Here is a 25,929-nt window from a genome sequence, read left to right on the forward strand (position 1 = left end):
GATTGTTTTGTTCTTATTACAAAAGGTTATCTTTAAAAGTAGCTGATTTGAGGCCCATGTTTGTCCCTCATGGCCATCCCACCAACACATTTCAGCCTTGGTGTTTTTTAATTAACTCTTTTTAATTTTACTTACTTGAGTTTTGCTTTTTTAACAAGGGCAATTTTCTTTTAAGAGTACTATTGATTTGATTACTTTGCTCAGAGAAAAGTGGAAAGTACGTGTGGTGGAGAAGGGGGGAGAACAGGGAAGATGGCACAATGGCCACAATAGATGACTAGTTTGCTGGATGAGATGTAAAGCACTGGAATGGGGGAAGCTAGAAATATTGGGCTAAGTAAATTTGTACTTGGTCCACAATCAAGATAGCTCAGCTACAGGGTGAGTGTTCTAAATTGAGTGCATCAATTTCTCCAGGCACTAGTAAATAGATTCCAGAAGTACAGCACAAAAGTTGCTGATCCAGGAAGTGAGAAGTGAAACAGCAGCCGGGCAGATGGTTGGAAGGCTAGTTTTGGGACATATGCATGAGCTGAACATTTCAGATATGAAATACCATGGGTAATTCAGAACTATGTTGGGTAACCCTTAGAAAATATTTCAGTAGGGAAAGCTAGGCAATACAGTGGATACAGCACTGACCCTGAAGTCAGGAGAATCTGAGTTCAAATTTGGTCTCAGACACTTACTAGCTGTGTAACCCTGGCCAAATCACTTAAACCCAACTGTAGTACCCCAAATAAACAAAAAATAAAATATTTTAATGACAATCATAATTCTATGCTTTTTCATGTCTATAAAGTAATCTGAAATAATGTTCTATATTCTTCAGTCTATCAGGTGAAAAAGAATTCAAAATAAATGTTAAGCAACAGCACGGCATGATGGATAGAGGGCTAGGCTAGAATATTTCTGGATTCAAGTTTTACTGACCAACCTCATAGGGCCCTAGGCACCTCTGTAAGAGTTTAACAATCACAACAGTTGCTGATAGGCATTTGCAGAGGAAATTTTCTCATCATGAACTCCTCTCTATAGCAGTGAAATGAACAGATTCAATAAAAAAAATTAATGTATGGTATGTATGAATGAATGTATGTCTGTATCTACGAAAAGCCCTACAAAGCCAAAGCTTAAGCTCTAAATTACATAAACAAATTTCTTATTGTGGTGTGTCTATACATGAATTTTTGAGGATGGACAAGTCATTGGTCAGATAAATTAGCTTAAGGGGAGTAGGAAGAGTCTCCACACAGCATCAATAACGCAACTAATGGATGGAAAAAGAAACTGGGTTGGACATACAAGATGACGAATGGAACCATTTGCTCTCTTCCAAAGTAACTGCAGGTGAAGGAAAGAAAAGATGGGCTTGCAGTCAGAAGACCTTGGTTTAAATCAAAGTCTTTTTACTAAAATGACCTTGGATAAGTAACTCAGCTTCCCTGCACCAGAGTGTGTGTCCTTAGCATTAAAATGAGGGGATTGGACTACATTATCTCTAAGGTCCCTTCCTGCTCTAAATCTGTGATCTCATGAACTCCTGATCACTAACTTCATAAGGGAAAGAATCAAAGCTTTCTATTGGTCATGGAAAGCAGATGATTTTATTGCTTTTTAGGAGATTCACTGGTTGGTGAATTCAAGGTTAATTTGAATCACTCAAATGAGTTAACAGTGAAGAAAAATGAGGTACATCAACTGTAGAACACCATAAAATGAGACCTCTTTAGATTAACTCAGCTCAGACATCTCAAATACAGGGCATCTTGTATCTTTAAGAAATACATAGGAAAACTCATGGAGATAATTTCATCAATAGTCATACCTCTGTGCCCTTTCAAGGCCTTGACTCTTAAATCACACTCAGGTATAAAAGAGCTTAGAAGAAACATCAAATACAGGTTGGAAAATGAGTTATATTTTTAGAAACTGAGAAGGAAAATATATAAAGAAGCATTTATTACTCAAAATGTGAAAAGAAACCTTCTTGCATATTAAATATCTCTTTGAAATTATGCCCTCAATCTTTCAAATATGTCTATTTTAATGAGAAAATTTGTAAGTATTCTGGTTTATTTTTCTTCTCCTCTATTTTATTAGTCATGTTCCAAATTCACACTATTCAAATCTAAAACTTGAAGGCCACAAAATAAGTGTAAAGAAAACAGCATATTGGATTCTATTTAAGGCTATATAGTTTTACTGAACAATCAGCCAGTCTACATTGATAATAATGGATTATTAGACTGGTTACCTTTAACAGTAATTATTTGTTTTGCTGACAGCATATAAATTGATTCAAAATGTATATAATAAAGTGAGTTTGTTTGTTCCTCTAACGGATGAAACTCATTTGGTATAAATACAGTCCAACACTTCCAAAGATTTGTTGTACTAGGTGACATAGTGGATAGAGTGCTGGACTTGGAATCAGGAAGATCTGAGACTCTTACCTAAGTACTAGCTTTATGACCCACAGCAAGTCACAACCTTTCAGCCTCAGTTTCCTTATCTGTAAAATGCAGATAATAATAGCATTTACCTTACAGGGTTATCATTTTGATCCGATGGGATAATGATAAAGTGCTTTGCAAATCTTAAAGTGCTATATAAGTAAATGCTAGCTGTTATTACTACACCTTTCACCACAGCAGATCACAGGCTCTCTATCCCTTAGAAGATAAGTTGCTGGACTTCCCAAATAGTTATCATCACCAACATCCTGGTGACCCTCCCCTGAACTCGGATGGGCTGGTCTCTGGACAACAGTCTGTCACCACACTTGCACAGTTAAAATAAATGAAAATTAAAGCAAAATATCTGAGAAGATACAACTCTTCAGTAGGCCAATGAGCCATTAATAGCCATCTGAGTTATAAAGTGTTTTCTTATTAAAGTTTTGACATTCACCAAAACTTAAGTGGACTTTTACTAATGTGATAATGATGATTTAAGAAGCTGACTTTTATACACAGCACTTCAAAGTTTGCAAAATATTTTATTGACATTATCTCATTTGGGCATCGCAACAACTCCAAATGGTAAATGCTATTTATTATGATCTTGGTTTTATAAATAAAAATGCTGAGGCTTATCGAGGTGACAGAAGTTACTGGCCCATGAATTCAGATTCATTGTAGAATCTCAAAATATACTGTTTATACTCTGATGGTATCAAAATTTACCTGATTAACAATAATGAAGGTCAATTCCAACCTAAATAATGAGAACCCTTCAAATAAAGTCACTTGGTTTACACAAAAACATTTTACAACTAATAAAGTTAATATGCACTTCACTTGGCTTTTACCTAGTTGCTTCATTCAGTCCCCTCCAAAATACAGGGCTGAAGTTAATCTAACCCTGCTGAGTATCTAAAGACTTACGAATGGGGCCTGAACTGCAGAGAATTCTTTATTTTCTGTTCTCAGTAAATAGTGGCATGAGTACTCATTGTCATTGTTTAACAAGAGTGGGTTTTTATTCGTTGGATAATAATAAAACAATATCATAAGGTAAAGCATACAGAGACCTAGGTGACAATGGAAAGGTCAGTGACATTAGTGTCCCTCTCTCAAGGTCAGAAGGGCAGGGTTTTAAGATGTTTTCCCAGAAATTATTAAGGATTCTTGCTGAACCAATAAATGCCCTCTCAACCAATAGTGAATATTTGGAAATGAGCCAACTAGGGTTAGAGGTATAACTTTTGACCAGGAAACAGACAGAAGCTAATTGGGTCCTTTGGGAATTGAACATGCAACCCTACTCTCATTAGCACCATATGAAAACCCAGTGTAGGAACTCATCACAACTTATTGAACAATACTTATAAAAAAAAACAGTCTATGCCTTATTGAAATTTATTCTCATGACAAACAGAAATGCAATTTTGTTTTGCTAATAACTTGATTACTCCAGGAAAATATCATCATTGGATATTATGAAGCAGATGTATTGAGAAAAAATGTTTGGTATTCTGCATTTAATTTTGTAACAACATGAAGTATAATTCAATAATAATAACAATTACATTTAGTTCTAAATATATGCTATTTCTACTTCAAGGGCAATGAAGATGCCCAAAGTAGTCGTGAACAGATGCGACTTTTACAAGAAAGAACATGTAGAATAGTAGTGAAAGGATGATTTCAGGAAATTAAAAGAAGGGATATTTAGGTAGTTAGAATGCAGAGAATCAATAAAAAGCCTTTGGCCTCCACTGGTGACCAAACAACAGAAAAAATAAAAACAAACATCTTGGACTTCTACTCAGGCTTTTATATATTAGAGGTCTGTGCCCCCTTTTCCTCCCTCACTCCCCATTCTCCTTTCCTCAATAATCCTGAATTTATGCATTCATATATATTTGGTGTATTCTTATTTATGCATAGGCTCAGATAAAATACAAATTCCTTCAGGCAAAGGACTGTTTCTTTTTCTTGTCTTTGTATTCTCAGTACACATTAAGCACTTAATAACTACTTGGTGACTGACTGAAAGATAGCAGTGAGGAGAGGAAAAAAAGATATAGGACTATAGCTTAAGCATTAGTAGAGTCTAGGAACTATAATTTTTTTTAATTTATGATAGAGTAGATCTGAGCATAATGAGGAAGAATGGAAGAAGGAAACAGAGAATATCAGTCTGTGTTCCAATAATTACTGATTCTAAGATCAAGAAAGGAAAAACATTTAAAGTATTAGCAAACTTTCCAACATTCACAAAAAACAACACATCTCATAATATTCAGTAAAGAAAAAATATCTTTCATTCACAGCTAATTCATTAGCAAAGGATATATTTTACACTTCATTGTGTTTTCCAACCTGTGGACATGATGGACCAGAGAGGATTTTGTAAAAACCAGCAAATACGAGTCTACAATTTGAGTTTAATAATTAATGCAGATTTGTTTTTTAAAGTCACAGCTAGATTGTAAGATATTTGGCTCATTTTGAAGGTTTGTTAAGTTCTTGTTGAGTGGTCCATATCTTTGCCAAACATAATATTTACTGCTTTTAGAACAGGGTCATTTTGGCATTTATTTCTCCGACAAGCTTATGACTGTAATATGGGTAGCAACCAGCAGCTTGTGAGTGTACCTTGATTAATAGAGTTTATGTCAGCAATGTCAGGCTTGGGTAATAGTTTCCAAGATTTAGACTCATCAAAACTGTTACGGTAGCCAAGGCAATAAATTGCCTGAAAGGTTATCGTGAGCCAGGTAAACTTGGACCTGAACCATCTCAACTCCAAGGATTTAAGTATAATAATATACCTGGTAGCTTAAAGAAAAGTACAAAATTCATCTCCCACTCCCTGTCTAAAAATAACAATATTCAAAGGGACAGATTTCCAGTGGTCATCTGGAACTAAGACAGATTAGTCCGTTGAAAAGTGTGTTGCTATTCTAAAGAAGAGAAACAAGTCTTGGAAACAGGTCTTAGAAAAGGAATGGCTATGAGGAGCTGCTACAGCTTAGAGATGAAGAGACACTACTAGGCTGTAGAGTGAGGAAGGCTGAGAGCAAAGAGTACAATGGTCCCCTTGAAGTGCTAGGTAGGAGGCTTCTATCACCAGAAAATTCCATGTTCAAAGACAGGCACAAGTTTTAATGGATAGTTACAAATATATAGAGGACAAAGTGTGTAAGAGGAAAAAAAAACAAAAAACCCCTGAAAACCAAACACTCATCTGGCACTTTGGCAATTAATAGGGGGTGGTGTTTCATGTTATATAGATCCCTTCAAGGTCCAGTATAGTTGAACACTGGGTTCAGAAACAGCCTTAGGTCAGTCCTGCAGTGATGCAAATAAAGTTGCATCAAGTGTTTATTCCTTTAGATGTTCAAGCCACTCTGTATCTCCAGGGCCATAACTACATGAAAAGGAGGCAATGGCTAATCCCATATACCATAATCTATTGGAACTGGAAGGAAGCTTGAATAACCAATCCAGACCCTGCATTTTGAAGATAAGGAAGTCTAAGGTAAAGTGACTTGTCCAAGGTCACATAATTAGAATCAGAGCAACTAAATTTTGATTACAAAGTACAATTAGCTAACTGGTCCCCCTCAGACATAGATTAACAAGATAAAAACTTTTATATAACAATATGAAGAAACAGTTCATTGTTAACTCATGGAACGACTGCCTTAATTTGCAATTTAATTATATTCTAGGGAACAAATTTCCCTTTTCTCTACTAAATTTTGTACCTCTTCCTGAGGACTAAGAAACCAGAGTTGGCTAAAATTTTGTCTGTAGCACTATGGGAGCATGAGACCAGTTAAGGTTTTAATTAAGTGTTTATCTTAATATCTGATTGGGGATGTAATTTGTGTTTCATTTATTCCAAAGATCTGACATCTGAAAGGGGAGCCTTCTTTTCTCTGCATAGTTTCTCACTGCATCCCTTCTTTCACTGTGTCTCATGGCTGACTCCAACTAAAGTATAACATCTCCTCCTCTTCCCTTCCCCTAGTCAAAGAAAGACAGCATAATCAAAAGAATGGTCAGTGTCTCTCTTTCTGGGGATTCTCTCAGTTCTTAATGGATCCGTCAGGCCATCCACACAGGCATTCCTTCCAATGAGGCCATTCACAACCCCTTCATGACTGTCCATCCTGTGTTACTCCCAACATTCTGAGGGCCTTATTCAGGTATTCTGGACATTGTATGAATACAAATAGAGAAAACAAGCTGTTCATCAAGCCAGGTTATTTTTCTTTCTGGTCACAGGATCATAGACTTAGAACTGAAAAGGACCCCCAGAGGTCATGGAATCTACCCACCCCCATTTTAACAATGAAGGAACTGGGGTCCAAGAGAGGTTACACGACGTTCCCAAGTTCACACTGATTATGTTGCCGGGTGGTAATATTTGTATTTATTTTTTTAAAATTAGTTAATTTAATTATTTTTAGTTTTCAACATCCACTTCTATAAGCTTTAAATTTTCTTCCCCTCCCTGCTCTCCCCCTCCCCAAGACTGCATACAAGCCAAGATAGGCTCTACATATACATTCCTATTTGTTGGGATTGGAAGTTCAAATCCGTGTGGACGGTCTCGGGCGGGTAAAAGTGGGACTTCTAAATCTTAGAGTCTTACGAGGCCCTCCATGAACAGCGGGGATTCGAGAAGGTCAGACTGAGCTAGCTCGGCTAGCTCAGATATTTCCGCCTCTCCCCGGGAGATACGTGATGGGTGGAGTCTCCCTGCCCTCGAGGTCGTCCCGGATCTGGGCACACTATTGTTATCTAACAGCACGGTATTCAGATGCAAACTGTGCGGCTGAAGGTTAAGTAGGATTGAGGAAGCCTGAAAGCTCTCTTAGCACGTGAGGAGCCAAGAGGACAGTAGGCTCCGCTTTTCTTCTCTCCTCTCTCCCCTCTCCTTCTCTCCCCGCTTGTACTTCTACTTCCAATCCCTTAAGATCTTAGCCTCCTTAGGAAATCTCCCCCTCTTCCTCCTAAGGAAGACAACCCTGCACTTGTAACCCAGACCCTGAAATAAAGCTCAACCCTTGTTCGACTCTGGAACGTCCTTTCTCTCATATGAGCATCCGGTTTTGGCCAACCGAAGACCTCGGGAGGTGAGGTAAGTAGACTCGGGTAGCCCACACAGGCCTCTAGGCCTGGCACCTATTAAGCATGGTAGTCAGTATTTAAATCCAGGTCTTCTGACTCTGAATACATAGCTGTTTCTACTGTGCCACACTGCCTCTGTCCATGTCTACTGTGTGTTATTAGCTCTTAGATTCCTCCTCCTTTACAGGAGTGCTACAGTGCTAAAAGTAGCATTTTAAATTTCTCAGCCTGTAGCTTCTGCTTCAAGTGACCAGCTCCACTCCACTCCCACCACCACATATAGATATACACACACACCTCCCCCACCCCTTTTAGAACATTATTTAGATTAAAAAGAACACTTAGATACAGCAAGCATTTTCTGAACATTCCAAACCATAGTTTTTTCATGTCAGGATATGAAGAGATTGAAATTCCTTTCATGTTTGAATAAACATAACAAACAAAAATGAAACACTGAGCCTTAAGGTTGTTTTTGCCCAAAGTGGACCAGAAGGCATTTTGAACCCATATGAAAAAGGAGAGAGAGAGAGAGAGAGAGAGAGAGAGACAGAGAGAGAGAGAGAGAGAGAGAGTGTGTGTGTGTGTGTGTGTGTGTGTGTGTCTGACAGGGGACACAAGGTGAGGGGGGAAAGAGAGAAGGAGAAGGTAAATCCAAAAAACTGAATGAAAGAGAGCAGATTTTTTTTTTTTGAGGGGGGAGCAATTTGAGATGGTCTCCATTTCATGTGTCCACGTCCTACTTAGATCAGTACGTCCAGAAGAATACTGGAGCTGCAGAACACCAAACAAACCTCAATGAAAATTAAAGACATCTATAGGGCGAGATGACAGGATATCTGGGTCACAGATATTGATTATGGAAATCATAATCTGAACATGCCTGTTGTTATACTCAAATTTTATCTTAGTCATGAAACTAATTCAAAGCACATTAAAGCATAAAAAAGGCAAAGAAGATATTTGTAATTTCAAAAGCTGTTTAGCTTAAAAAATACAGCCAGACATTTTTAGCTCACAACCAAAGCATCTTTAAGATTCCATAAACAGGATGAGATGTGGACTAGTCAGCTGGCTTTGAATTCCTTTATTTGTTTGTTCTGCTAAGCACATACAAATATCTAGCAGCAGCTCAATAACTGTGAGAGATGATATTGCTATGATAGATATGGTATTACCAATACTGGACCAACTTTCCACTTGATGAATATACCATATACCCTAAGGGACACCTGACTTGTGTATGTGTTAGCTAATATTGTCACCTACTCTGTTTACTCTTGTTTGGCATATGGCCACCTTCAAGTTCATAAAAAGCTATAATGAAAAAATCTAGATGCTCCCTCTTCTTCACTCATGGTTCACTATCAGTTAAAGAAGGCCCTTAAACCTAACTCATATACACCAAAGAGGCTAAAGAAAGGAGAAAATAGTTATAGCTGGTCTTCGTGTCATGGCAAAGAAGCGGAAAGAAAAGGGATGGTCATTCATTGGAAAATGGCTGCACAAACTATGGTATTTGAATGTACTAGAATACGACTGTGTGTTAAGAAATAATGAAAAGGGTGGTTTCCAAGAAGTCTGGAAAGACCAGTATGAACTTTTATAGAGAGTGAACTAAACAGATCAAGGAAAATAATAACAACTTCAGAAGACTTAAGAACCAATCAATGCAACAACCAATCATGACCCATCATGAAGAATGTTATTCCACTTCTTGACAGATAGGTGATAAACTCAAGATATAGAATGAGAAATATATTTTTGGACATGGCCAATGTGAAATTTTTTGGTTGACTATGCACATTTGTTATAAGAATATTATTTTGCTCTTTTTCTATCTCAGTGGGAGGTGGGTGGCTGGCAAGAGAAAAAATAAATGCATGTTACTGAAAAAAAACTAAATGCTTAACTAAAAAACCAAATGCTTAATTATGCCACTTGTCTCTAAGGAAGGTTGAAATAAACCAAAAACAGTCCTGTGGAGAATGTACAGCTAAGTTTAGGCCATTGTCTTGTGTCAGTCTGAGTGTTCATGGTTTCCATTCTCAACACACAAAGATAAGAACAGTGTAGAGTTAAACAGAAACTTCAGGTGGGTAAATGGGAAAACTTCCTAGGTTTTCCTTGACTTTTTTTCTCCACACTCAGCAAAGTGTATAATTTTGTAGATATATTGTGAATTCCTAAAATTTTACTCACAAACTCTCTCTGGAAATCTAATATAATTAGTTTAATCAAATATCAATTATTGCTAAATAGTCTTTGACTTAGAACTCCCCTTGCTTCTATATATATACTAAACAACTTAAAAAAAAAAGAACTGGAAGTCTGAGGATAGAAGGTCAGATAAAAAGAATGTTTCCTTCAAGGTCTGAGTTCTGATCTTTTTCACTTTAGGTTTTTCCATAGGGGTACAAGGCCTAGATTCAAGGAGGGCTCAAGTATCCTCTAACTTTGTGGCTTTCAGTTCCATTCTACCATAAATTGAGAACAAAGAACATGTAAAGGAGGGAAAAAAAGCTACACTGTTCCTAGTCCTTTCTCCTCCAGAAAAGAGGGTTCTAGCTACAAATGGAACTCAGAAAGTACCAGGAGCTACTAATAGATGCCTGGGGCTAGATTGTGCTTGACAGTCATCCTGGAACATTTGCATCCTTTCTTCCCACACTAGCCCAGAAGGCATCACTCAGCATTCCAAGATTAGGTGTTCTGATTTCCAAGCACAGTCAATCAAAACCTCACAAAATGTTAATATCATACAGTAGTTGCAATAACTATTTAACAAGCAATCAATTTACCATGATAAATTGGATGTAGACATTGTTGCATACGCGTCAGCAGGTCCTTTCCAGTGTCCAAAACGGTGATGAAAAGTCAAGATTCCTGGGTATTGCTCTCAGTTTTGCCTCAGGCACTCTATGCACAGTATTTCTGTTGACCTATGTGGAAAATTAATATAATTAAGTTTGAATCACTAGGTGCACAAAGATTTTCTGAAATATATTAATAAGTATTTTGAGGTATGTTGCAAGATAAGCAGGACAAAATATCATAATGTTCGACTATTATTTGCTATAACATAAAAAAAACATCCTGAACATCTTATTTTGGTGTGGTTTTCTTAACTGACTATCTCAGATCTAAAACTTTTTTAAAAGTGGCAGTATAGCCAGCACAGGCTCTCACTCCACCTTTACATATCAAATCCAAAAGTAATTAGTCCAGCGATCTTACCCTGTATACACACACAGGAGGCATTCAGAACACATATGTTGAATGAGCCAAAAGAATGGAATGAAACCCTGGAAACAAGTATACCCATTCCCACTATATACAAGGATTCTAGCAAGGAATATTCAATACATGTCTGTCAATTGACTAATGGTCAATTGAGTAAAAAGTAGGAAGCAAAATCCATTAAGATTCTGAATTTGTTCATTTAGTATATTTATAAAATTAAAACATAATATTTCATTAGTTGTTGGGGAGTATGTTAAATTAACATTTAATCTTGCAGAATTCTGACCTCAACTAATAGGTTCTTCAGCAGAAGAATGTGATACAGATGATGAAGTTTGGCCACACCATTTAAAAACAGGATACATTTATAGTCCATAATTCTTTGGGAGTGATTTCATTGATAGCTTGTCATGAAGCTAAAAAAATACATTTCGTTCCCAGGTCATTTATATGTAATGACTTTCAAGTTAAGACATTTATCAGTCAATACTGTGTCCCTACCCATATACCTGGAATTTTTCTCAAGATTATTCTATTAAAGAATTTATTGAAATCATATAACATTTTTATAATGATCTCATCTGAATTCTTAACAGAATCTACTATGTTATTAAACATTTTGGTTTTTTAATGAATGTTTCCATATTACTATTTCAGTATTACATATTCACATATCTTACTTTACCAAAGAGATTCTAAGATTTTAAAGGTTAGTATATCCATCCAGAACCCCATGCTTGTGCCAGTGCACATGGCTATGGACATATAATGCCCTCAATAAAATTTGAGAAGTTGAACCAAAAAGAAAAAAAAATTTTGTTAGTCTTTAATTTTTAATATAATCTTGACAAAGGTCTATTATGCACCTATTATTTTTGAATTCATTAAATTCATTCACTATATTATTAATATGTGCCTTCATTAAGTCCTACTCTGATTCATCACCGTGGCATGAAGATGACCCTGGGTTTCACAAAAGCTGGCAGGACTGAATGAGCAAAAAAACGCTTTGAAGTACAGGCATAGAGAAAGACATGCCCTCTGTTCAAGAACTAGACAAGCGAAGTAAGGAGAGGATCACTATCTGACATCTGAACACCAGATGATGATTTTTTTTTTTGAACTATGGCAACTTAAGAGATGTTATTTTCATTAGTAGAAGGAATACTCACATGGATGAAATAATAAATCTTACAGGAAACCAATGTATTGTCCCTATAGTGAAATAAGGGCTAGTTTTAGGGACTATACTTGTGATTTCATTGGTATAGAGAATTCCCAGGTAAGAAAAATCCTTCTACCAAAACAGGTCAGCACTTTCTCTGCAATTTCTAATCCTAGACATTTGTCCAGAGCACTGAGAAATTGATTGACTTGTCCATGGTCAGATATGACACATATGTGTGTCAGAAACGGGACTTGAAGTCAAATCTTTCTGACTCTTAGGCTACCTCTCTATCTACTGTGTTGTATATATGTATGTTTGCATGTATATATGCATGCATATTTACATACCTATACGCACACATATACATACAGCTACACAATACATATATGTGCATATATGTGTTGTGTGTATATACATATGTGCATATATGTATACACATACACACATACATATTCATACACATATACACCTCAACTTTACAAAGTTGAATCTTAGGATTTAATTTGGTAATTCAGTATCCAGATACAAATCTGACACCGGTTTACTTATTGTGAATAGATCAATGACCTCCCTCCCAAACAACATTACTAATTCAACTCAATATTTATTAACAACCTACTATAAGCAATGGCTAGCAAAAGGATTATAGCACCAAAGATTAACCAAGACAAAGTGCCTGACTTCAAAAAGCTTAAAATCTAGTTGGGAGGATAACTATGAATATTTCTACAATATAAGAACATGTTAAGTGCCAGGGGAAGTCCAATGAGATAGGAAATATTTAAGGAAGAAGAAATCGAATCTCATAGCTGATGAAATCAGAGAAGCCTTAAAGGAAGGTTTTTAACTGAGCCTTAAAGGAAGGGAAAGATCTCTTGGGGGAAGGCTATGCATTGTAGACATATGAAACAGGTAGTACATGATCATGGGACAGCTAGTGTTATGGCTTAAGTGGAAGTGACAAGGAAATAAGGTTAGCAGAGTAGGTTGGAGCAAGACTCTACAGAATTTTGAATGTCAGAAGATTTGCATTTCCTTGTTTAAGAAGAGGAAGTCACTGAAGGCTTTCAACCATGAGAGTGATGTGGGAGTGCCCTGGGCCCATAGATGAAACCTAAGCCAGTGAAGTGAAAGATTGGAGACTAATTAAAAGTTTATTAAAATGGTCCAGATTAGAGAGAATTCTTCCCAAGTTTTTCATTTCTCTCCCTAGCCCCACTGTTCTTCCAAGTCTCCTAGTTTCATATCCTCAGAGCAATCCTGAACTCCTTGATCTCCCTAACCCCATATATTTAAGCAGGTACCAAACCCTGCTGTTTCTACCTCCTCACCATTTTTCATCTCTGACCTCTTCTCTCTACTCAGACAGCCACCACCTTAATATACGTTTTCATCACCTTTTACATAGATTATTACTGTGATGGCTTCCTATTTGGTCTTCCCATTCCAGTCTATCTTCTACATAGCTGCTAAAGAAATTACCTTTGAATGTAGACCTGACTCCTCCTCAATTAACTCCAGTGGCTCCTTATTACTTCAATGTTAAAATAAAATTCTGTTTATCCTTTAAAGACTCTTACAAACTAGCTCCAAAATGGGAGGGGGGAGCAATCAGGCTTAAGTGCCTTGCCCAGAGTCACACAGCTAAGTGTTGTTGACCTGAAAACTTTGTTAAGAAAAGACAACAGGCTAAATGCATACATTTTATAATTTAATTAATTAATTAATCAATTCCCTATTAAAGACAACGGTAACATAATGCATTATGGAACCAGAAATGTTCTGGCTACCCAGTGCAGAAATCTTCTGGCTTATATACATTTTGCCGTGAGAAAGAAACTCTCCTAATTAAGCAAACCATAAATTCAGTTAAGACAGGACAATTAACAAAGCAATGTCAGTTGGGCCTTGCGATTCCAGGCTGTGTAAACATATAGTCTCTGTGACATACAATAAGAAAATCCCACCAGGCTTCTTGTCCTAAACAGGTACTCGAAATAGCTGACACAGGAAAGGATAAACAAAGTTTCAATTGAAATTATGACCTAAGATGTCTATTTTTCTTTACCATTAATATGCCATAACATAGTATATGTCTATAGATAATAAGATATAGTGTCTTAGGTTAAAGGTCTCCTAAGGAATGTAGAGTCAGCCTTGGCTGGCTTTTGCTGACATAGGAAGAGGCATTCTCTGAGTTTGCTTCAGAGAGAACAAAGAGATTATTCCAAAATTTTACATTAAACATTATCAGTGTCTGAGATTGGATATGAACTCAGGCCCTCCTGACTTGTGCTCTATACCCTGCATTACCTAGCTATCCCCCTCCAACCTACTATTTCAGCCTTAGTGTATACTGCTATCCATCCTACATTTAATCCAGCCTAGCTGGCTTTCTCTCTGTTTCTCACATAGGACACACTCTCTCTCTCATCTCTGTGCCTTTACCTAGAATACATTCCTCCCCTTTGCTTAACAGAATTCCTTTTAGATGAGGTCAACTATCACCTTCTATATGAAGCCTTTCCTAATCCCCTTAAATGTTAGTACCAATTACCTTATATTTAATTACCTCATATGAATTTGGATTTATTCTCTTTATGCTTATAAGCTTACAGATATATCTGTTGTCTCCCTGTTCTAATGTAAGATACTTGAGAACAGGGAATATTTCACTTTTGTCATAGGGCCAGCACACCTGATTATTTTTTAAAGATGCCTATTCACTGAATGGGTGTCACCTCACTCTAAGTGAGTACCTGAATAAGGCTTAGCCAAAAGAGGCCATGGTCTCCCATGGCATCCTGGGCTGTTTCCAGTCATCCTGAGGAATATTTGGTCACTGGATTCAAATGGCTCAGGAGAAGTGAGGCTGGTGACCTGCACAGCCGTCCCTCACTCAAAACAAAGTCAAGTGCAAGTCATGTCATCATTACTCTGATGTCATGGTCTTCTTCAAAAACAAAGGACAACCACAAGAAATGTGGGTTAAAGGCTATTCATTTTTCTCCCTTCTTCCCCCTCTCTCTCTCCACCCATTCCCTTGCCTTCTGATCTCTGAAATATTTCCTGTATACTTGAAGTTCATGTAACTTTGGCAGAATATTAGTGGAGAATGACAGTACATTGTAGCAAAGACCCTAACCAGTCATTACAGGGAGATTAACTGGGTTACTTGGAGAGTAGGTGCCAACCTCTTTTCCAAATACATGGCTTTTTTCATACTTATTCAGTTTAGACTTCAACTTCACAATAGTGGACTACCTACTTCTATTACTTTAGGTATGGACCTTCTTTAGAAAGCTGGTTTAAGCCTATCTGCAGCCCTAGTTCTTGATCTTGAATTTGACAAGGTCCTAAAGGATCAACAACTCTCTTTCACGAATGGTTTAGATGACAGCTAGGTGAGGGGTTTGGGGGAGGTGGCTGGGTAGGGAAGCAGGACAAATGCCCTTCCTGAACTTTTTCCCTGTGCTATGACTGCACCCTGGATATGCTAGGATAAAACGAGCCTTTGAACTGGCTTAAGAATTTGCAAGTATTTGGCCTTCAGATGGACAAACATTGTGTGTCACCTTGGATACCAGCTAAAGTAAGGCTTGATGTGTTCTTTCTCTGCACCTCAGCAGTCATCTTCTTTGCATTAAAGTCCTTCCAAGGGAGTTATTAGTATTCTACTGAGCACGTCAGGAATTGCTAGAGGCATTTATAACAGTGTCTTGACTGCTTTTTTGATTACTGAAAGTACCTACTTCAGAAATACTCTCACCGTTCAAACTTCTACAATCACTTTTATAGTAACCAAAGAAATAGGGAACTACACCTTACAGGGATTTCTGCATATGCATTCAACATTTGATGAAAAAAAATAATTTCAAAACGTGAGCATTTTAGATTTCATCTTGTTTTCTCCTCAAACAATCTAAGACTTCCTCAGAAAATGTGAAGCAGTGTCTCAAGAAACTTTATCTTCATTCAAAGGAAAGTAAATCAAATTTTATATCCAGGAGGAAGCATAATATAGTGGAAAGAGGCTCTGAAGTCAGATGTCTTAAGTTCAAATCCCACTCTTACTGCTTACTATCAGGCAAGTCACTTTAACTTTTGGGGTTCCAGTTTCATTATTTTTAGATTGAGGTGATCAGCCTAGATAACCTCTGGGGTCCCTTCCACCTCTAGATCTATGATATTAAATAAGACAGTTTTGTAGATTTACAGTCAATCCTGAAATTGCATCAATAGATTTTTCACTCTGTCCTCTATAGGACTATTTCTTCTTAAAGTTGTCCAAACAAAACAATTCAGAGCCCTTTTTTTTTAAGCAAGTATTTCTAGAAAATAAAGTGATTAATGAATATTTAAGTTTAATGAGCAAAATAAAAATTCTCCTCTCAACCACAAGTTCAATGAAAAAAAAAACCCAGCAATTAAAAAACAAATGAGATTATCAAAAAATCTCTGTGATAATATTTAAGTAATATCATATTGTGAGAACTGAGTTCTTCAATAGTCTATCTTCCTAGAATCACAAAATTTTTATAATTGGAAAGGACCTCAGCAGCCATCTTTGTTGCTGTTCAATTGTGTTTGATTCTTCATGAAGCTGTTTAGGGGTTTCTCGGAAAAGGTGCTGGGGTGGCTTGCCAATTTTTCTCCAGGTCATTTTAAGATAAGGAACCGAGGTAAACAGGACTAAGTTACTTACCCAAGGACACACAGCTAGTAAGTGTCTGGCCTCACATTTGAACTCGTGTCTTCTTGATTCCAGGCCCTATGCCCTATCCACTGCACCACCTAGCTGTTCCAGCAGCCTTCTAGCATAATCCATATCTAAAAGGAATTCCCATTATACCTAATAACTACATGTGAACATGCAGCCTCTGCTTTTTTATTATGTTTACTTATTTTTTAATATTCAATCTTATATTTTGACTTCCAAACTCTTTTCTTCTCTCTAGACCTTCCTCCATCCACTGAACAGGCAAACAACATGATAACTCATTATATGTTATCCAACCTCTGTTTGAAGATGTTCAGTGAGGCAATCCGTTCCCCTTCTGAACATTTCTCATTTTTGGAAGTCTGTCCTGACATCAAGTCTAAACTTGTTTCTTTGCAACTTCTGCTCACTGCTCCTGGTTCTGCCTCTGGGGACAAATAGAATAAATTTAATTCCTCCTCTACATGGAATCCCTTGGGTACTTAAAGAGTTATCTGAGTTTTTCTTCTCCAGGCTAAACATCCCCAGTTCCTTGAGTCACTCTTCATATGGTATGGACTCAAGGTCTTTTAACATCCTGGTTACTGTCTTTTGGATACTCTCCATGTTTTCGAAACCTTTCTTAAACTATGATACTCAGAACTAAATGCATTACTCCAGAGGCCATCTCATGAAGATCTAAAAGTTTCATCACTTTGCTATTCCCGGAAACTTTGCCTCTCTCAATACAATCCAATGTTTCAGTCATTTTTCACAGGTATGGATTAAAGGAAATAATAGTTGCAAAACAAATGTGAATAAAATGTCCATAGGCAACAGCTTACTTTTTCTATTCAATTAATATTTGAAAGAAGTGTTGAATTAATTTAAATTCATTTTCTCTTCCTTTTAAACGTATGTCTTCAGTGAATCAAATGAAAAATAAATTATTTTTCCCTAAGAGAGCCTTTGATTTTCACTTTTCATGCAAAGATGTACTTAATTATCACTTTTTATTAGACTATCGTCAGTCACACAAGGCAACTAAGTTACACTGAAGAAAAACAAAAAGGAATTTAAAATGCAGAGGACCTTTATAGAGATGACACCCCGTTCATGGTAAGGCCTTAAGTGTTGAATTTTATTGAATTCAATTCCTACTTCCTTCACAAAGCCCTCCCTGATTATTCTCTTTCCCATCCCCTAGTCCACCACACATGTATGTATGTATGTGTGTGTACACACGCACGCGCGCATACACACACACTCAGTTCTGTGTACATTATAAGAGTCTCAGAATATGTTTGCTAAAAACTAAAAAAAAAAGTAAATATGTTCAATGGGGAAGTATCACAAATTCACGCACTATATTTATGCTTGTATTTTAAGTGAAAAGACTTGATATTTCTTGAATCATACTTTATGATATAAAATCATGTCCTCACAAAACTGCAGACTCAGTTGGTCTGTCTACTATGAAATTCAAAGATATATGTGAAATGAAAACACAATTTCCCCGAAAAGTCATTAATGTCCTTCAGTCCTATAATGGACTTTAGCCTAAAGACAAATTGGTTCAGCATGACTTCCAAATTACTCTTTGTACTCCATCCAAGAATCAAATAAGATCCTGTATGTGAAAGCCCTTCACTAACTGTAGAGTGTTGTGCAAATAGAAGGTACTATCTATTAATATTTAGGTGGTAAACTCATTGCTTAGGGAAGTTAGTTAATTTTGCCAGGTCAGACTATTATGGGCATGATTTCAAGTGGCAAGGGTAGAAAGGAGAGGAATCTTTGATATCCAAATCTCTTCTAATGGCCTGCCATTATCAAAAGACTCATGCTTTGTGTTAATGTGGAATGTTTAACTAACTTCATAGAACAAACACATTAAGTCATGATTATCTTAACTCAAATGATTACTTCCTTATTAATAATAGCTGGGAAGGAAAAGAGACTCTCCGGAAAAGTATACAGGGCACATAAATTTGACTAAGACAGGGTAGGTAAAGAGAGTAGCCCAGAATATCAGACAGAGTTATGGACAGTAGGTTTAGGAGGACCCTTCTTGGTAACTCGGAGAAAGGTATTCAAAGGAGAAATGGGAGGCCTCAAAAATTAAGTATCTTCTTTAATTTGGTTAGGCCCAGCTCTAGGACTAATGACTTTTTTCTTTCATTGATGTGTATACTTCCTCCTCTGGTACATAGTACAGCTCTTTTGTTTACCTTCACATTCTGTGTAATTCCTGCCCATAGCTTTCTGGAAATCCTCCATGAGATCTACTGCAGTGTGTCAAATAATCTTTCTTTGATTCTTTTAAATATCTTGGGGATAGCAGTATTCCAATTGGGATATCCATCTGTATTCTCACTAGGTCAATTAATTTAAGAAAATGTTGGTGTTCAATACATGTGTTCTTTCCCACCTTTTCCAGTTATAATTGCCCTCAACAATATTTTTTATGACACTTCTTTAAGGTATTACCAATTAATGAATCAACAAGCATTTATCAAATACCTACTTTGTTCCAGATCCCATAGCTGGGTGACAAAAAGGAACAGTCCTCAACATGCATAATTATAAGTTTATCCAAAATAAATGAGAAGTATGAGTAGCTAGAGGGATCAGGAAAGGTTTCACATTTTAAGTGGCATTTGAACTAAGCTCTGAAAGAAGCTATAGATTGGTAATATATGGTGGCTAATTTTTGTCTACACCAAATTTTGCCTTTCCATTGTTCTTCTTGAATAACTTATAGGTTCAAATTTTTCCAATAGTTGCACCTTTGAGCATCACTAGGAGACTAGTGGTTTTAAAAAGATGTCTTTCACAGGAAGCACTACATCATTTCCCAGATGCGATTCAGCATGATCTTCTACAAATCTGGGGCCCAGCTCAGTATCTATCTAATGTCCTGTCCAATGTCAGAACTACAGCTATATTCACCTCATGCATCTCATCTTTCTTGATAGCATTCAGACAGAAATTGTCTGAGGACAAATCACTATCCTGCTATTATACTTCTGTGCTTAATATTCTGCTGAATATTGTGCTGTTGGACAAAATTACTTTTGGTAATTGAACAAGAGTAGTGAGAAATCTTGAAATGTTGTATTGAAATCTTATTTTCTGCAGGCCCACCAAAAGCATCTTTAAAGTAACTCTAAATAGCACACAGGATGATAGGGCTGGCATATACCTCATTTTTTTTCTACATGACTTTTTTTCTCTAAGTTTGAACATTTTGAAATCTTTTCATTTTGGAGAGAGGAAGAATTTGTTATGGTGGCATGTATTTAAAATGTCTTTCTTAAATTTTTGCCTATAATGATTAATTGGTTCTAGTTATATTTGCTGAATTCCAAATCCCAAACTCTCTCCTCTGTCCAGTTACTGTTGAACTTGCCACCTTCATCCCCAACATCCAGGCTTGCAACCTAGGCATCATCTTCAACTCCCACTAGTACTTATCCCACATATCCACTCTGTGGCTAATCCAGTAGTTTCTACCTTCACAACAACTCTCATATCTGTCCCCTTCTCTTCACCCACACAGTTGCAATCCAGTCCTGGTGCAGGCCCTCATCTTCAATCCCTGGTCTACTACAATCACCATTGAGTTGGTCTCTGTGCCTCAAATCTCTAGTCTTACAATCTCAACTTTTCTGGAAAGTAGAGCTATAACTGGTGGGAGGACTCTCGAATTTCCATGAAAGAATAATACAGCTCCCTACAAGACACTACAATCAGGTATTGGAACCTGTATAGTCACAACTTAAAGTGAAGAGCTATTGATCATTTTTAACCAGAGGAATTTTTCCCAATGGAGTAGGGGAAAACATGGCTGAATGTTCCGGTTCAACCAATCTGAAAAGATATCAGCCTTTCTGAAAAGGAAAAAAACAGAACAAAACAGGTCTGGTTGTATCTTATCAAATAGATTCCCTATTCATCACATAAAAGAAAAACTCATGATTCCTTTTCTATTATTACAAAGTTAGCTCATACTACGTCACCCATTTTAACAGGCTGTAAGGATGAACTGTTTGTGAATATATGATTTATGGTGTTATTTGTACTCTGTAGATTATCATCTCAGCCACTTTCAAAATCATAATTACAGTGATATTTATAGTTTGATTAATGCTAGCCACAAACCTATCAACAAGGAAATAATTTTATTATTTCTAGGACACCACTAAGGTACTATAATTGCAATAAGCTTGCCAAAGAACATGCATAATTTAATTCTGCAAAGTGTTTCTGAGCCAAAAGAACAGAGAACAGGGACCAGACCTGTGATTTCATGGGCATGGAGAACTGTTGATGGAGGTCTGAGTCTTCCCTTCAACTTCAAATCATACAGAATTGCCTAGGGCACCGAGATTAAGACATCTGCCCAGGATCACTCAGCTAGTTTATGTCAAGAGGTAGGACTTCCTGGCTTTGCAGCCAGCTCTATATTCACTACATCAAGATGCCAAGATGACAGAAAGTAAAAATAGTCACCATTTAGAAGTTTATTTAAGACTACTGCAAAGCTCTCATTTTAAATAGATAAGTAAAAAAGGAGGATCCAATTCAAGTTATATCAAGTTAGTTAATTTAAAATATTTTTATTAAATTCTTCCATTGTCATCCTAATTTGATGCTTCATTATGTCACAGAAATAATCTAGGGTTCTCAAAGTCCTTTCCATTGGAACTCTTCCAGGTTTATAAAACTGGAAAGACAAACTCTGGACCAATGATGGCCTGTCCAAGGACTGGCCCAAGTTGAGGCAGAAAGCTTTTCCCCAGATTGGCTGCAGGATGATGATTTTTTTTGTGTGTATGTGTCATGACAACTCTCAAAAACTTTCTAAGTTACAGAGTTGTTTCATTATGTTCTTGTGGAGGGAAGTGTCTCCAATTGTCATAAAGGATGGCAAAGTGTCCATTGAAATCACAGATCTTTGAGGCACATGCATAGATTACAAAACTAGGATATGTCACAATTTTTATTTTATCCTTGGAAAAGATCTAAGAATTGGAAAAACATCATTTTTTCATGGGTATGCCTTGGGAAGTGGGAGGTTCATCTTCCCTGGAAATCTTCAAACCAAAGATGGATGGCCATTTCTTGTTGTGTTTCAGTGGAGATTCTTCTTGGACTTCGGATTGGATGAGATAGACCAAGGCTTTTTTCTATTCTAAGGCTTTGTGAAAATCACCCTGCAGGTACAATCTTTAATATGACTTGTCTCAGAGCATACTTTTAGGTACAGCTAGCTAGTGCAGTGGATTGAGCCCTGGACTTGGAACCAGGAAACCCTGAGTTCAAATCAAGCTTCACGGCAACAGGACCATGGGCAAGTTACTTAATCTCTTTCTGCCTCAATTTTCTCATCTAACTCCCAGGATTGTTGTAAGAATAAAGTAAGATGATGGCTTCAAAGCACTCTGCAAACGTTAAAGTATTACACAGATTCTGTTGTTACTATAATCCAAGTGAGGAAAACAAAACTTTATTGATACAGTCGTCCCATAGAGACTTTATCTTAAAGCTGACAGAACAGAACCACAACAATACTTGTCAAAGAAAACACTTGATTGGATTTGGTGCCTTCATATACTGATAAACACAGATCTTTTTTCTTTTTTTTAGCATATATAGACAGAGATAAATTTACATACATATGAATAATTTTAAAAGTTAAATACTGAAAAAAAATATCTACCGCTCAATTTTTATTAAGCATCTACTATGTGCCAGGCAGTATGCTAATGTATATTTTTATCACTACTGGTTATTTGTATTTCAGATTTGTTCTGTTGCCCAGGCTCTTTGTTTCTCGAGGACCTATGGAAAAACCAAGTGTTCTATCAGATGAGGTGGAGAGTCCTCATTCTGTTGCGGTGTCAAAGTGTGTTGCAGGGTCTTCTCAAAAGAATTCAGCAGACTCAGAGTATCTCCAACCTGAGCAAAAGGCATTTATTGAGAATTACACCCTTCAGCATTGGGCTAGACTCCTTAGAGGAACCAGCAGCTTAGCAAAGCAAGACAAGGATTTTTATAGAGCAAATGATGCCATTAGCATAACAGAATACATGAATATTAAAATACAGGAGGGATTTACTAATATGAGGAAGGGTCCTAGCCTTGGTGGAACTGCTCATATGGCTACTTAGAATGCATACAGAAAAACCCACTGGGGTGGTATTAATGCATGATAATGACATTATAATAAGCTTCTCTATGCCATAAGTTCACCTAAAGAATACTTTTTGCTATTACTGAGCAGGTAATTGCTTAGGGAAAATCCCTTTTGTGATTTATATCATATGGATGAACATTCTGTTCAGTATCCTGTGAGTGCTGCTTTCTTAGTGGCTGGTTATTGTGGTCTTGTCTAAAACTAGATGGATATGGTTGAGTTTCTGAACACGTCTACTATTCTGCTGAGGCATATGAGTAAGTTGGGAGATTGGAGCTGGGGGCAGTGGCTAGACTCCATTAATTTGTTTACTTTATATTATTTTACTGAAACTTTATAAAAATATCAAGGTCATTTCTCAAAGACCACTACCCCATGCCCATACACATACACATACTGAACCTTCCTTTGAAATAAATACATAAGCTCCAACAAAATGGTTATATACTTCATTCTCCTATGTCTAGCCCACCACCTACTTTGCCATCAGAGCTCTTAAGTAACTCTTGATCACAGTATCCAAGAGAGTTGTGAAGTCTTTCAAAGTTTTTTCTCTTCACTCTTCTGATATGAATGCTGCTTTTATTTAAAAATAAATGAGAAAAACTAGAGGCAAATAAAGTAACCCAAGATGCTAAAATCTTTTGGTTGGAATATAAAAATCTTGCCATGAAGCTCACTAGCTACAAAAAGCAATGTAGAGAGAGGCGTTTAGCTGGGAATATTTTCAGTTGGACAGTCAGTAAAACTCCTCTTGCAAAACTTGCATGAGCCTATGGCATGAATTATGCATCACATCAGAATCTCATTTGGTAAGCACACTGACCTCTACTATTTCCAGACTGGTATCCATTGTACACTCAATTAATCAGCAGAGAAATTAGCATGGTAGGTAACAGATGATATTAGAATGAGAGACAACAAGGTGAAAACACTTAGCAGCCTTAACATCTGAAAGCATGGAATCCTGTTTTAAATGAAAATGAAACTGAGGGGGGCTTCCCTTTTATTGGTTTAAAGATTTCAGATTAAGCTCTCTATAAAGGAAAAGAGGGATCTCTTTCTAGTTCAAACTATAATAGGGATGGAAGAATTAAACTGCCTTTTCCTTCAATTTTTATTCTACTCAAAAGGCTGGTTCAAATAAAAAATGATTCGATCAACGCAAACCATGCATATAAATTGAGTACTGCAGTCCTTAGAAATAAACAAATCTAGAAACCAGTCAGAGGAGTATGCTGACAACATAATGTCAAGGAGCAACTTAATCTCAGTTTGATAGCTGGGTCTTGTTCAGCAAGGTTGAAAAATAACGCATGCATTATACTGCACTCGTTTTGTTGGAATTTATTATTTATTTTATAGGGAATCATTTAATAGCTTCTCATAAATAAAACAATTTGTTTTGGTAGTTTTCCATGTATAGTGCTTCCATTTTTGTTTTTGTTTTTTTTTAAAAGCAACTAATAGAAAAATGGAAAGAAATTCCTTCCCAGAAAGGCTGAAAACATCAATCATTACTTTCTTACTAAAATGGTTCTGTGATCTCATCCATGGAGGTACAAGTTTAAATTATAACACAATCCTGCCTTCGTATCCTGTGCAGTTCTTGACTATATCTTCTCATACATATTCTGTAGATTTTTCTACCCAAAGGGCTAAAGGGGATCTTCTGGCTCTCTCAATGTTCTGTGGATACCAATGTAGTACTCTGGTGTCTTTGTTCAGTCATTTCAGTCCTGTCTGATTCTTTGTGACCCCATGTAGGACTTTTTTGGCAAAGACAGTGGAATGGTTTGCCATGTCCTTCTCTAGCTCATTTTACAGATGAGGAATTGAGACAAGCAGGGTGAAGTGATTTGCCCAGGGTCATATAACTAATAAGTGTCTGAGGCCAGATTTGAACTCATCCTGACTCAGGATGCACTCTATCTACTGTGCCATTCGGCTGCCCTCCTCTCTCACCCCCCCACCTCCAATGTAGCACTAGAGCTATGTATTTACTGTACTCTCCAGTAACATCCTTCCTTACCACTTCATGGCCAGCCCACCTCCTTTTGCAATGATGTGTTCATAATGCCTTCTATGCCATTTATAATACAAGACATCTTTAGTAACATGCTGTAGAAATTACACACACGGTATCTATGGCCTCTGGGGGCACCTAAAATGTCAGTTCTTTAGAGCTCACAGTATTCTGTGTATTTTCTTTCTAAAAAAAGCCTTTATGGATCACCCTTAATGCTAGTGTCTCTCCCCTGATCTTTCCTGTATATGTGGCAGCTAGGTGACACAGTGGATAGAAGGCATTACAGGAAGACTCATCTTCCTGAATTCAAACCTGGCCTCTGACGCTTACCAGCTCTGGGACCTTCAGCAAGTCACTTAAACCCTGTTTGCCTCAGTTTTCTCATCTGTAAAGTGAGCTGAAGAAGAAAAAGGTAAACTACTTCAGTGTCTTTGCCAAGAAAACCCCAAATGGGGTCATGAAGAGTCAGACAGAACTGAAAACAACTGAACATCTTGTCTATATCTTGTTTGGACTGTGAGTTCCTTGAGAGCAATAACTTTTCTTCCTTTCTCTTTATCTCCAGCACTTAGCACAGGCATAGAGAATAGATAACAATCGAAAATCAGGGTTCCTTTGATCTTTTTTTCACTTGTTTGGTGAACCCTCTGGATGTCATTCTAGTCATCAGCCCTGGAAATTACACCAAATGGCTCCTAGGAAAGTTACTACATGTATACATATGTAAAAGCATGTAAAGCCTTTTCTTGTAACATCCAAGGCTACTTCTTATGAGGCATCTACATGGTGCAATGCATATAACCTTAGACTTGGAATAGGTAAAGTAAGGAGAGAAAGGACCCACTGATTTTCTCCTGAAAGGAAAAATCTCATAACCAAAATTTAGAGTTTTCACATCAAAGAAAAAAATTCTCCAGGAATCCAGAAAACAGTTCAAGTACCAAGAAACTATAGTCAGGATCACATAGGCTTCTACTATAAATAAGAGATCTTGTA

General features: G+C 37.0%; 1 protein-coding gene across 3 annotated transcripts in view; it reads right to left on the reverse strand.

Annotated features, from left to right (window-relative positions):
* OXR1 (oxidation resistance 1) overlaps positions 1-25,929 on the reverse strand; it is a 588,329-nt gene that overhangs the window by 491,194 nt on the left and 71,206 nt on the right. For all 3 annotated transcript variants that reach the window (XM_072603288.1, XM_072603286.1, XM_072603290.1), the window contains exon 2: positions 10,394-10,534. In XM_072603288.1, coding sequence (XP_072459389.1) covers positions 10,394-10,416 — 23 coding nt within the window. In that variant the 5' untranslated portion in view covers positions 10,417-10,534. The remainder of the gene's footprint in view (positions 1-10,393; positions 10,535-25,929) is intronic.

Source organism: Notamacropus eugenii, chromosome 4 (genome assembly GCF_028372415.1).
Source record: "Notamacropus eugenii isolate mMacEug1 chromosome 4, mMacEug1.pri_v2, whole genome shotgun sequence".
Taxonomy (NCBI): Eukaryota; Metazoa; Chordata; class Mammalia; order Diprotodontia; family Macropodidae; genus Notamacropus; species Notamacropus eugenii.